The 14,780-nt window shown below is 39.6% G+C and overlaps 1 protein-coding gene across 1 annotated transcript; it reads right to left on the bottom strand.

Moving 5' to 3' along the window:
* On the bottom strand, positions 1-14,600 carry LOC140951707 (14-3-3 protein beta/alpha-B-like). The gene is made up of 4 exons (XM_073401021.1): positions 14,438-14,600; positions 9,894-10,200; positions 3,660-4,018; positions 1-382 (listed from the first exon to the last, which is right to left on the bottom strand). The coding sequence occupies exons 1-4, from the start codon at positions 14,511-14,513 to the stop codon at positions 339-341; spliced, it is 786 nt and encodes a 261-aa protein (XP_073257122.1). The 5' UTR covers positions 14,514-14,600; the 3' UTR covers positions 1-338.
* Between the last annotated feature and the right edge of the window lie 180 nt (positions 14,601-14,780).

The raw sequence follows: 14,780 nt of genomic DNA, 5'->3' as shown, positions 1-14,780 counted from the left end.
AATAAACTAAAATTGCTTTCCACCTTACTGGGATCATTACTTAAAGGCAGCACTAGTCTTAATTTAGACATTATCGTGATGGGTCCCGTCTAAGTACAGTGGTTTTGACCGCTTTCTAAAAATGTAAACTATGACACCAGCAAGGAATTGTCTACACAGACATTATTCAACTGTCATTAGAAAAAGGCAAGAAGTTAGATTTTTTTCAGCAAAAAAAGAGTTTTTTGGCATGGCCTTACCAGGTTACTGGGTCCCTGCTGGGTAATAACTGCACAAGAACTTAACCAAAAAAGTTTAATCTCCTACACATAACGAATTTCTAACTTCTCTTGACTTCTCTATTTAGCATCTTCCAAATCTTCGACTTTGGTATCTCCTGCATCTGCAAGTATTGTCAAAGAAAATAAATGAAATATTACTGACACCAAAAAAAGGTTCTTGAAGTTAACCATTTAACTCCCAATATCTACCAGGGTTCGCAAATACGCCAAATTTGGCGTATTTTACGCCAAAATTGTTCAGATGACTCCACTGAGGTTACGGAGGGAGTCACTTCGACTCCAGAAATTTTCGGTAACAAACAGGGAGCCACTTCGACTCCGGAAATTTTCGGTAACAAACACAGTTTTGTCCTTACCTTTTTCGCAACAAATACAATTTATGTTAATTGTAAATGTTGTAAACCTTAATAAAATCATCGAAAGTAAAGTAAAACAGGAAGAGGGTAAATTACTCAATGACAGCCATCATGGATTTGAGCTTTCCAGGTCAGCGGACTGCCACAGCTACTTCGTGTATCCCTCACGATAGTGTATACATGCCAGGACCACGTGCTGGAAAGTCTGAAAATGGCTTTTTTCGTTGTGATACTTGACTCCAAATATTCCAAAATGACTCCAAAATTTGTGAAGCGGAAGTCACACTGACTCCACTCATCAATAAAATTTGCAAACCCTGATCTACCCACAATGTATCCAGACTGATCTCCAAACATTTCCTTTAAAAATTAATTGAGAGAATTTGATAAAAAATGAAAGCATTTTCCCTTAAGTGATCATTTTATTAATTCTTGAAATCTCTCCTTTTGATCCTTTACTGATACTGTTAAGGTTAGGTGGTTTATTTCTCATGACTATGGCAAGCGACTAGTATATGTCATGACTTCACGACACATTGTGTTGTGTAAATTAGACCCAGGACATCCACACAACAGATCTTCACCACTCGAAAAATGTTGTAGCAACTCGAAACATGTTTTAAAATTTGTGCGACAATGGTAACCACAAACAATAAAGAAAAGACATGTTATGAGCTTTTAGTGACAAATTTTGAGATGAGAATGGGAGGGTGTAAGAAGTCGCTTACACATATTTAGCTTTTCATGTTTGAACTGGAAATTACATGATCTGCATGTACAAAAATGGCAGACTCAGAAAAAGTCACTGTTTCCTGTCATAAATCAACCTCAGCCAGCAAGATGTCTTGGACTGAAGAAGAAAAGGAACACCTGAAATCACTGTGGAGTGGGGAAGACCTTTTATTTTATCTGCCAAAACACTATTTCAGAAAGGAAACAAGACACAGCCATGGCCGACACGAATCTGATGTCAGCCACTCTTGTGACATTGCTTGCGTTATTCCAGGCTGTCCTACGTGACAATCGTGCGTGTGTGGATGGTCGTAAGTCATGTCATAAACAAAGTCATCTGCGATAGTCATAATCAAAAATTGCACTGTCTAAATCAGCTTTTAGGGTGTTCTTAAGGACAGTATCCAAGTTACAAAGGGACACTAGGAAGTTTCACATCATAAACGTGCAGTGGAATTCAAAGAAATGTACCAAAAAGTGTGATGTACACGAACAGCTGTTGTTTTGCCCATAAAAACCATTGCTTTTTTGAAATGCTCATTGTTACCATTGTAGTGGTTGTTTTATAAGCTTCCTATTATTGACTATATGTATGTTATGAACTGGTTATTATCAGTATTATTGGGGACCTTAAGCAACCAGAATCTTGATGTCGCGAATGCCAAAAATGGCAACCAGAAGTTGATATTTTCTCTCTTTCAGTGATCTGACTTGACAATTTGTACGGTGGGATTTAAACCAAAAGAATTCAGATTCGATGCATGGGACAGAATCAGTGAGACATCAAACTCCCGGTTGCTATTAATGACGTCCAGGATATCAGCACTTTCATTGCTTAAGTGACGTACATTGATACACAAGTTATGGTCCCTAGACTTTATTTTTTGACCGAAAACGTTGCTGTAATAACCAACTAACTGAACTTGAAAAGCCAGCTTCAAGAGGCCTTGACTTTACACATGCTTAGGGATCGATGGGATAAAAGCAATGCCAGGTGGCATTTCAGGGGGTAAACAAGTGATAAAATTTGCCAATGAGTAATCACGGTCTAGTTTGTTTATTCTATTATAATGAGACGATGATTGATAATCATGCAAAATGTACAGTTTGAGTATTGATGAGATTTCTATCATTTTGTTTGCTGTGAGGACATCTATTGTCAAGGAACTGAGAAGAGTTGAAAACCTACACCAAAAGCTACACTAAAGCTACACCAACTGTTGAGAATTACGCTGTGTCTTTGTGTGTGATTCATAGACCACAGTCACTGACACTTCGATGTAGTGCACTGTTTTCTTTTATGCCTTTTCTAACACCAAGGGATAGGGAAAATTGAGGGGGACTTTCTCCAAGCAAACTTACTGTTTCCGTCGTAAGCTCCATTGCTGTATAGCTAAGCGACAACATTTCCGAAACTGAGTCGTCTATAATACTTTTTAGAGCCAAAATTACGATCTCACATGTTTTCGATGAGGGCATTTCTTCTTTGGCCAGTGCAAAGACAGTAAAGATCATGCTCTTACCAAAACATGCTGACAAAATTCAATGCCATAACCTCTTCCATGACTTTGAATGTTTATTGGCCATTTCCTGTTCAGGCTTAATACAATAGCTCTGTTTTCCCGGTCAAATATTCAAGATCGACAACACTCCAGTCAATGCTTCTTTGATATTTTGATTTTGTTTTGGGGAGAAGATTGTTCAGTCAGTTGGAAACCTCCCATGGGAAATTTCCAAATATTTGATTGAGGGGCATACATTCTGATCCAATCGGCATGATCTGTACGCTGGCATACGGACTACTCAAGAAGGCCGCCAGTCTGAGCAGGCAGTTTCTCGTTGCTTCTTAGTACCCCAATCTCCTCAAAGTTTCAGTGGCTTTGCCGGTCTTAGCTTATTTGCACGCCTCATCAAAACCATCATGCTGTGCAGGCTATGCACAAAATTGCAAAGGCGCTCACTGGTAGCCATGCTTTCCTCCAAGGCAATGCTCCCCTTTTAGGCCATAGGCCCTTCCACCTTCAGGCCCTTTCGCTCCAAATTAATCATCCAAAGAAGTAACAATGATCACTTTTAATTTGCCATGACCGTCTTTTAGATGAAAAGTTCTTCATTTTCTGTTGTTTAGAATAAACAAACTCGACAGGGATTTTTTGCACCGACAAGGTTTTTTTCACTTGTTTGCCCACTGAGAAAACCATGTCTGACATTGCATTTTAACACATCAGTACCTTAGGCAGGTGGATAGAGGGCAGGTATAGTGAAAACAGGGTCTATTGACATTGCATACCTTGGTCTGATGTCCACAGTGTCAAATTGTCCCTCAAAAGCTGCATAATCAAAGTGCTGTCCTTGTATGAGTCTTCACTCAAGGTGTCTAGCTCAGCAATGGCTGTGTCAAAGGCAGTTTTGGCTAGTTCGCAGGCTTTCGTCGGGTTATTGCAGAGCTCATAAAAGAATACAGAGTAGTTTAAGTACAAACCCAAGCGAATAGGACTTGTTGTAGGAAGATGATTAGCTTCTTCGACTGCAGCTTTGTAGGCATCTAGAGCATGATCAGATGCTGATTTTTGAGCTGGATCTTTTTCATTTTCCTCGGACTTTTCTTCTTTACCAATTTCAGCTAAATATCGATAGTAGTCACCCTTCCTGTTTGAAAAAAAAAACACAAGAATCGCCGAATGTCAATTTTAACTGGGCTGCCAAGGGGCAATTTTTTGTGAGGGGAGGGGGTGGCTGTACGCGCTCAGGCTCCCATAAAACCTTGTCGCCTACCACTGTGTGACACAGAATTTCCTGAGAGTGAAACATAAACTCATTTGAACATTGTAACCTTTTTGAAAGACTTTTGTAACAAGAAAAATGAGTACCATTTTTAAGTTGGGGCTGTATAGTAACTTTTAAATTCCACCATTATGAATAAAAATAAGCAAGTTAGCCATTCTAAGCAGGAAACAATTAGCACTATTTTCATGCAATTCTGGTTCTTAAAACTGACCAAGCAAATTACATTTCAGTTTTGTTTTTGTCTCATATTGCATTTAAAGCCTTTCCTGTAAGGAATGACTTTTCACACACAGAGCAAAAATCGCAATACGATAAAAAGAGAACCTTGAAACAAAGAAACACAAAACGGATTGAAATCCACAAATCACAAACCATGACCTTTTGAACCCGTTGAGTAAAGTTTTGTTTCCTAAGAGGTCCGTTAAGATAAGATGATTGACAGCAGCGAAAACGGAATCGTCGGTTGGCTTCTGAACTTCAGAATTCGCATGTTTGTGAAAAGTGCAGTAAATAGAGGATCCTAATTTGCGGTCTACAGTCTACATGAAAACGCAATTCTCAAATTCAATAAAGCTGAAATCGATAGTCCGTTCGGTTGAACAGTTCCTAGCTGGATAATCCCTCACTTATCAAAGGAAGTAGAAGAAGGATTCGCTTTGCATCTTACACGTTCGCTCTCATACTAAAGCTTACGCTTGTCAAAGTTATATGCATTTGTGCTTGCTACCTTCACAAGTTTACAATTTGAAGAGCAGAGGACATTGCTCTCGTTCGGTCTGTGTTTGGCAAGCTGTTTTAAAAAAACGAGGAATTCGAAATTCAAGGAAGAACTCAAACGCAGGATTAAATAAACGGACAACAAGTCGAGACATTCCATTCTGTTCGTTGATTCATTGATCGATGTTGTACTGGATATTGACAACTAGAATCGTATTGGTGAGCTAATAGAAAGCCTTACAGCTTACGACGTAGTGCTTGTACAAATCGAAAGCAACTTTAACTTCAAAAAGCGACCTATACGTTTGACACAATGATCGTGTTATACCGTGCAAAGTTGCAAGCAAGATCTTAACACGTTCCTTTGTCTCTACCGCGCAAAGGAAGACAATGGCTGCGATGTTAATGTGGCAAGTACCTAACACGCAGCTAACGTGTTTAAAGCTAGTTCTTTTGTTTTAGCGTGTGAGCGTGCCGTGTGCGTGCGTTCACCTCATTCCCTGAAATCCCGTGGGGGGTCACAGAATCACTATTCACAGTCCTTGGATATTAAAATGACTGAACGTGACGCACTATTGTGACTTTGTTTACTTCTGATCACATCTTCAAGCGAAGTCTCTATTATCAAGCGATTCATCTCAATGCACAATAATTGACCCTTATATTAGTTAAAACCCTATGGTTCATTTACTGAGTATATTACTGCTGTTTTTTTTTCCCCTCACATTGACTGTGTTCGTTCGTATTCAAAACACCATTAGGAAAATAAAGGTCATATACACCGAATGCAAATATGGCGGATCTCTCGGTCGGCCCGGGTCTAGTTGCGCGAAAGCAAGGCTACTGAGGCCTCGAGAGTTTTGTTTTGACTGCGCGTCTTAGCGATTCAGTCGATCAATATGGTTTCCTTCGAGCTGTTTCGTGCTTAAGAGCCATCAAAGAGGAGATTTAACTCCAGCAGAGAAGAAAATTGGTTATCTTCGCTTTGCCAAGGTTTTTTACGAAGAAAGAAATGGATTCAAGCAATTTGGCGCGGCGAATGGAGGCACTTTTCTATCACGGAGTTAAAAGAACGAAAGTGTGCTCGCTTCACTTCAGAAGAGAAGACTCACGAAACTATTGGAATGGAAGAATAACTGAAAGATTCATGGTTCTGTTTTAAGTTTGCTTTGTCCGTTCTCTTACCAAGGAAAAGTAAATATCCTCGAGAACTAGTGAATCCGCCGTCGCGACTTACCAATCTTTAGGCGCTCTCACGGACACAACGACAGACAACAAGGCCGAATGTTTTCAGTCTTCACGATCCTGTGTTCAAGAGTTTGAGCAGTGCCATAAAAGAAGCAATTTTTGGAAAATCACTGTTAGTTTATCTCTAAACCATTCGATAAGTTGCTAAAGTAGATCACGCGCAAGGTCAAATACAAAGCTCGAATACTTGCGCGCTCTTTCTCTGCCAGAACCTTTTTCCTTCTTCTTACTTTCTTACTTGGTAACGGTTCCTCTGTTAGTTTTTTCAGTGCACTTTGGTCAAGGACTGTTCTTGAAATATGTCGCTTTCTTCTGGTTCTTACCTAGTTTCACAGGCCACGCTTGTAAGATTAACAGCGATTGTTATTTGTTGTTGTTATACATTTTAATGCAGCTGGGTTTCAGCGTGAAATCTAAAAGATCTTACAGTCCACAGCGGATGCTCCCGTTCTCGAAAATGTTAACCTTTTGTTGGATAAATAACAGACCATGCAAACATCTTGGAACAGCACCATCTCTTGTGAAAATTATTTCATTCAAATACTTTCGTGAGTCCTCTCATCTAAAGCAAGTGAAGCGAGCACACTTTCACTGTAAGGTGCTTCCCATCGCTGCGCCGAATCGCATGAATCCTTAACTTTCTTTGTGAAAAGATCTCGGGAAAGTAAAGGCTATTCCAGCTAGAGTAAAACCTTCTTTTTGGTGACCCTCAGGCATGCAACAACTCGAATCAAACACTATCGATCGACTCAATCGCTAAGACGCGCAGTCAAAACAAAACTCTTGAGGCCTCACTAGCCTCGCTTTCGCGCAACTAGACCCGGGCCGGCCGAGAGGTCCGCCATATTTGCATTCGGTGTATAAGTCATGTGTATTATGTTTCGAGATAAATGGATTATACGCTTTTTTAAGTTTCCATTTTGCGGCGACTTCAGTTTACATCTCCATAAAATGGTAGAAGAAATATCAAGAAACATCATGACAGCTGAAAATTTTCAAAGGCATGTTTATGGAACTCGCTAATGCTGACATCAATATAGCGTGCTTGCTGAATGGGCGAAAACACAGAATTGTGATCACAAGATCATGTACAAATTTAATGATAAAAGTTTAGCAAGATACAGATACAAACAAAAGCAAACTCCCTGAAACCTCGACATGGGCTACACTTGTATGCTCTACTCAGTCACCAAACCTTGTCAGTAATAGCTCCTATTTCCCCCAAGTCAAGCCTTGAACTTGTGTGCGAAATTCTCAGAGTTCCTATTTTTGTCTGTGTCTTCTTTATCCTCAGTATCCGAAATTTAGACCTCCAAATTAAATAGAAGGAAATATTTAAAGGAAAAGCCAGTCTTCTAACATGGGAAAGTTGTCACGTCCCTTGCTCATGGTTGGCGTAACATCAGGATTCATCTCACATTCATCCGCAACTGAGTTGTTCGCTTCACTGACTACGACAGCTTACAAAAGTCTTCAGCCATAGTGTCGTCAACTGGTGAAATACTTTGCTCATAAATTGTGCTTCTTAAAGCTGCTTGCTCAAGTACTACATCGATCGATAATTCTCTCTTTGAGTTCACAAAGCGGCCCCGGCGTTCCAGACCTGACGCTCACAGTCATCTTTTGGTGTGAACCTACCGTGAACGGCGTGTCGGTTTGTATGCAACGTGAGCATTTCTCTGAGTTTCCCAGCGCCAACATCATCTAACTGACTTAAACTCGAACAATAAAAAAATTATAATTAAAAACTATGATCGAATCGCTTCGAACAACGTAAATAGCCTTCATCAGGTTCGCAACGCCTTGTGGGTTTTTCAGGGGGAGCGGAGACGAGGTACAAAAAGTATCCGTGCAAGGCTCGGTGCAAGGAAAAATCATATGAAACCATTTTTGAGAACATCGTTTCTTGGTACCAGACCCTCGTGTCTTCCCTCCCCCGGGAGGCCGTTTTTCGCCACAGATGACCGAAAACCGAATTTATGACTGGGCTTGCCGGGCAGCCCAGTAATTAGTCAAAAGAGCATTTAGTTCCTTTATAGAGGAAGGAGACAATGAAAAAGTGCAGTATGCTAGCTTCAAAAACACATCTTCATCTAATGGTTGCCTTTGCTTAACATGCTTTATTGTTTCTAAGTTAATAATTGATAGTGTTCATTGTGACAACATAAATCTGGTGGGGGGAAGGGGGGGGGATTACTCCTTTACATTAATTAACCTAAACACGCTTATGGATATTGTTCTGATATAGGAGAGCCGGAAGGCACACCTCCACCCCTTCCACGAAGAAAATGGAACATATTTTATAAACTGGGCTGGCCAACTGGGTTGGCCACAGGCAGCCCAGTTAAAAATTCTAACATTGAAGTACAAAGAACTGTTTCAGTATTTTTTCATTAGAACCAATAAACCTAAACACCTGCGATGAGTGTCACTAAAGGGCTCGAAATTGTGACTCCTATAGTTGCAATTATGAATTTTTTCTTTTACATTTGCAATTTGCTCAAAAATAAAATTTTAGCCGCTAAGGGCTAAAATTTGATTTAGGGCTGAAACCATTGTGACACACATGTCAGATGATACGACCGCTGAAAAAAATAATATCATAATAAAGTTAAATATATGTTAGCCTGCATAGCAAGCGTTTCCGCGCAAGTTTGTCGAGAAAGTTAGAACAAGAGCAAAAAAAGAAGGAATGAGGGGAGAGGGGGAGGGAGTGAAGGAAAGGCTTGCCCACAAACCCCATGATTTTGAAAAACTGCGTTCGCCCACAAAGGCAGCTTTTGATTGGTGCGGTGCTGGTAGTGTTGATTAAATAGCAATCAATACATCAATCAAACCAGGTATGTTTTGTTTACGTACGCCACAGATCTGGTCTGATCTGATTTGTGGTCGCAGATTACAAATGCTTTAGTCTGATATTTATTTGAATCATGTTTGTGCGAAGGTTTATCAGATCTAAGTCCCTTGAATCAAAAGTACAATTGGAGATCGAGCAGTGGAGACCAGTGAAGGCCAATTTATTTCAAATGACGGGGTGCGTATCTGAGTGGAAAAAATGGACTGTTGGTTGGAGATAACATCAATGTAAATCAGAACATCGAGTACTAGACACTAGCTAGAGCACCCATGGACAAGTGATTGAAAATTGAGCGGCATGTACTGTAGTGAACTTTTCGACACTGGCTGGCCTAAAGAGAGCAGCTGCTCTGCAAAACTCATAGCCGGCAGATTAAATAATTGTTCCGGACAAATCATTTCTTTGTGACGTTTTAACAAGGTTTCAGATGAGATAAAGCCACATAACGTTAAAATTTTAACTCAACTATAAAGAATAAGAAATTCCGCAGCAATCACTTAGAGTTTCAACCTTCTTTTATAGTAAAGCTTCTTTTTATTACAGTTTTGCAATCGCGTGGAGCGTGTTTTAGGGAACAAAGTAATTTTTTCAAATCTGGTAATCTATTCGTTATCTATCTTGACGAGCTGTCAATTTACAAATGAACCGAACCGTGAAATATCAAGGGGCGTTTTCCAGAATCGTGGGGTTTGCGGGCAAGCGTTTCCTCTTCTCCCCTCCCCCTCCCCCTCCCATTTTTTTTTTCTCCCGCTTTAACAACTCGACTGTAAATGCTTACTACGCAGGCTAAATATATGTGTAATACATGTGTTATAATATTGTTTTACAATAAAGATCAAATTGTTAAAGTATAAGAGATTTTAAGATGGAAGGTCTTGCAGAATATGCAATCTTCAGTATTTACAGAATACTTACATTTTCAGAAAGAAAACTTTTGCTTCAGCTGCTTTTTTTGGATCTGCTGTGCCAGACGATTCTTTGGCAATGAGATAATCTTCAAGGAGACCGAGGATTTCTTTGCAAATGTCCCTCAATTCTTGTTCAATTTCTTCCTTGTAACCCCTGTTTACTTCTTTTAATTTACCTTGACAGGCATCTACGATGCGCCATGATGCTCGCCGAGCACCAATTTTATTCTTGTAGGCCACAGACAAAAGGTTACGTTCTTCAACAGTAAGTTCCACGCCAGTCTTCACCAGCCTCTTCATATGTTCTGCCATATCTATAGAAAGTAGGCAAAAATACAAAAATTATATTTTTCTTAAAAACAATGCTGTGGTACCTTAGCACATGCAGAATCTCTGTAAGATTTCAAAACAAGTTGTATATTCTTGAGGAAAACACAAGACTAGAGAGTTTGTCCCCTGAGAGGACATAATTATGTGCTTACTGGTGCAATGAATTATAATGAATAGTCCGTACTTGGTTCATAAGCTACAATAATTGTAGCTTATGAACCAAGCTAAAAAAGCTACAATTATTGTAGTTCTGTTGCAAGGACAATAATGGACAGTTCACAGACACCATGTTGATTGTGAAAGTGGCTATTTTTCAATCGAGTAATGTTCATTTTTACTGAAATCCTAAAGTTCAATTCATCACTTTAGAGAACATAATTCTCTAAACATGGCACGTTAATCACAAAGAGCAACTTAAGAAAGAAATCAAGAAAACCCCGACCCATTTCAGATTCTGTCGGTCTTATTTCACGCTTCAGGGAGTAGGGCTTACCTATGGACTACAGAAGATGGCATAATGCATTACTGGCACCAGTAATTAACCACAAAAAGAAAAGAAAAAAAAGAATCTGCTGAATAAAGGGGGATGCCAGGTACCGAACCTGTACTTCTGCTCTGGATGTTAAACGTTAATGCCATGTTTTATAGAGACGTTTACTTTCAAACGGGCAAATTTAAAATATCTGATACAGTGGAACCCCGCCTAACAGCCACCTTGGTAATACAGCCACTTGAAGGCTGTGCTCTAAGGAAAATTTCAGGGAGCCCTTCGGGCTCAAAAGCATTTGAGCTATAGGCGCCAGACCTCAAAGTTATTCGCCTGAGGACATCTGATGAAGAAGTATTTTGTACGCACACAAATCTTACTGGCCTGCTTATCACCAAACTTGGTAATTTTAGCTTTTGGGTGCGACAAAAACCCGCACGTTGTCTTATGAAACCTATCAAAGTTTTCGTGCCGTTCAGATTTAAAACCAAAAATGTTAGCAATGCCGCCGAATTGTTCAGGTTTTAATGAGGGAAAAACAAAAATTGCAGCAGGTTTACGTAAACTTCATTAAGATGTTTGGGTCAAACATAGGAAAACTGTGCTTTTTTACCAGTAATATTAAACTTGAAAATAAATTTTCGAAAGGTGAATCAATGTGGCATGAAATATAAAGTGACAGAGTTTACGCGGCAGATAGAACTCAAGTTCCCGTGAAAAATTCCGCGAAACAGTGAAACCGCCGCAGCCCCAAACCTATCGTTTTAATAAAAAATAAGTCATCTTTAATTTTCTTTTCTATATTATCAGTGAATCTTTTAGGATAATTGAGCTTTTTGTGGATACGGTCGAAGTGTAAACCAGCTCTTCTCTTCTCTTTTTTTGGCCGCTAAATTTAGCCTATATATGTAAAATGCCAAGACAACGTGGAACTGCCCTGTTAAGTTTCAGTTTTCAATCAGAACAATCATATCTTTTCTTTTGATATTTCGTTATCTTATGTAAAGGGAAGAAAACAATCATAAGTTATGTTTTAGCCAAGCAGACACAACAGCCAAAAACCGTAAAAATATTAAATTTGCATACTGGTCAATACAGCAACTTCCGTTTTATGCAAAAATAAATTACTCCTCGTTGCCAGGCACGTTCTATGCCTGTCAGAAAAGTATTAACAGTTTCTCCTAAAAACTGTACCTAATAAACCATTCTATCTGAAAGAAAAAATTTTAAAGCTATTTTAAGAAGCGGTACAATAAATTGATCCATGCCGCTTTTCACGTTCACAGTGATGTATTATGTTACGTGTGAAATCACGCAGAACGACCTTTGAACATCGACGCGCGCCTGTTTCTTTTGTTCAATATTCTTAAAAACATTTTCTGTAGGGTTTAGTAAACTCTGACTCAACAAGCCAACAATGGTATGTTAAATTTTTCTGCCCACTTAACTGAACACTGCACTAGAAGCAAGAGTGCCCGGCCAGGCGACCGGGAATTTTTTTTCAGTCGCCCGAAGCTAATTGTTAGTCGCCTCAGGCGACCGGGCGCCGTTAGAGCACAGCCTTGCACTTCGTCATCACAGCCACTTTTTTTGACCTGGCAAAACAGCCATACATTTATAAAAACCCTCATTAATACGGTTAGCCATTAACATATTGGCCAATGGCCACATTTAAAAATCTCAAACAGTAGAATCTTTTACAATTTCACCCCAATAATAGAGCCACACATCAGAAATGTTGAAAATTAAAATGCCTGTGACATATCAATTTCATTGACCTAAAACACTGAGCTTGTTTTTGTACTGCTTTTAGACTATAGTCACTTACTATGTATTTGCGGAAGTCAAATAGCCGATTTTTTACAGTGTTTTACGAACTAAAGGAAAGTTTCAAGTAGTTTTTATGATTACGGTAGAGAGATATCTACATCATAGTAACTGATTTATTGTTATAGTTACAACAAAAGTTTACATAGCAGAACCAGGCATAAAATCATAATATCCATGTATCAATTCTAGTTTTGATTCATATGATTTTAGTCTCCATGCTGTTCCAAATTCTTTACAAACCACACACCAAATCTTGTTAACAACTCCGTCGTCATTGTGTTCTTTCCCCAACTCGATTTCAAGCTCCTCCCACTTCCGAACCGTTTTTAATGAAGCCGTTTGCGGAACACCTGAGGCTTTTGCCTTTTTAGGCAGTGGCTCACTACTTTCTCCATTATTATTGCTTGTAGCAGCACCAAAAAACTTTGTAATGTCTGAAATTTTTCACCATTTTTGTGATTTCCTGCGAATTACGCGAAAGCAAGGAACACCTGGGGATTCTGAAAGCTAGTTCCTAGTCCCACGCAATATTTGATGTAAACAACATGGCAGCCAGCCGAACGTTTTTTCTACTCTTTGCTGCCTTTTTAAAAACCCATTTACCAACAGAGATCAGGTTGAGACATTTTGCTATTTTGAAATTAATTTTTCTACACAGTATACGAGGCAGTTGGCTAGAAAATGCAAGTGATTTTTTTCCACACTCGATAATCGCAAATTTGGCTCACATCTAGCGAGTTAGCTTGTGGGAATTTCGAACCCTGGTCAATGGCACATCCTACAAATATTGCACAGCTTCTTCGCCTTTTCACTTTCTTCCTCACTTACTATGAGGAAACCTCTTTTTTGGCATTTTCCAGATAGCAATACCTCCCAGATAAAAGCAGAACTTACCGTATTTCTTCACCTATAAGCCGAGCGATTTTTTCAGTTTTCGACCCAAAATTCCAGGAGATTTTTCACGAAGAACGGGGTTCGGCTTGTAGCCGAGGGTTTTAGATTTTAAAAATATACAGAACCAAACAGCAGCGAACAAACAAGCTGTTTGTTTACAGGAAGTAGCATACCAAATGCTATGGCGTCAATATTGTCAGAAAGAAAAAAACTGGCAATAAAGGAGACAATTAAGCGGCACATCACAAGATCAATGATCCCATCTCAGTCTCTTATTTTTTCTTCACTCAGGCTTCCACCCTTGTACGTCCTGGTTTCACCGCTAACCTCTCACAAATGCTCTCAATCTACAGTGACTCAAAAGAAAACTTAATAGATTGCTTGCAGTTCTCATTTCCAAAACGCTCTAGTGGAGCATGCCCCCAGATCCTGCGAGATACCCTCAATTAACTTGGCAGTCATTGCTTCAAAACCCCTTACTTTATGTCCTAGCTATTAGTTCACTCCACAACATGATGATTTTTTCATGTAAGAATATTTCTCAACAACTAACTGAATTATGCGGAAGATCCGAACTAAACCGAGCAAGTCATGGAGTTTGAGCTATTTTGAAAAGGGGCAATGTCATGCAGCTAGCTATTAAGTGGAAACCGGCAGGAAAAAAGGGGGCGTTTTATTGACTCGAATCCAGCGAGCTTAAGCTTACAGTTATGCCGTGATGCGATCAATCGCAGTCACCCAACCTTGTGACGTACTGTACAAAGGCTTCTAAAAGCTGTCACTGAATTTCTGACAAAACACGAGGGCTTTTGCTTACACCCTCTCGTGTTTGCAAAATAAATAACTAAGGCGAAATACTATGTCTAAGATTTCATTTATGTGTGAAGGGCGCAAAGACATTCAGAGCGTCGTGCTGTTTAAAATGGCGTTGCTTCTCGAAATAACTTCTTGCTGTATCTCAATTTTTAACACCGACACGGCCCGATTATAACTATGAACATTTCACCTACCTTCATATCGCTCAGCTTGTTCAGTAAGTTTCGCCATAAACACCTCGCTCTCCCTATCTAGGACTTCGTCTGCCATTTTGGTACCTGAAGAAACAACGTTACGACAAAAATCTACAGCTCGTAAGCGCCGGCCGCTCTTCGAAGAAAGGGCGTCGACTTGGCTGATCACCAGACCCCGAGCAACCCCGAGCTCAGTTTTGTTAATTACCAGTCTCTTCCACCAAACTCGCTATCGCCAAAGCCGAAGTTTTCACAATTGCTCTTGCAAATGGAAAAACTTAAACAGTTTTCCTTGATAAGTATCCTTCTGGTAACAGTGCGAACAAGGAGACAGCGACAAGGC

This window comes from Porites lutea, chromosome 11, assembly GCF_958299795.1.
Source record: "Porites lutea chromosome 11, jaPorLute2.1, whole genome shotgun sequence".
NCBI classification, from domain to species: Eukaryota; Metazoa; Cnidaria; class Anthozoa; order Scleractinia; family Poritidae; genus Porites; species Porites lutea.
The sequence above is the reverse complement of the archived record's forward strand: the minus strand, read 5'-3'. Positions and strand labels throughout refer to the sequence as shown.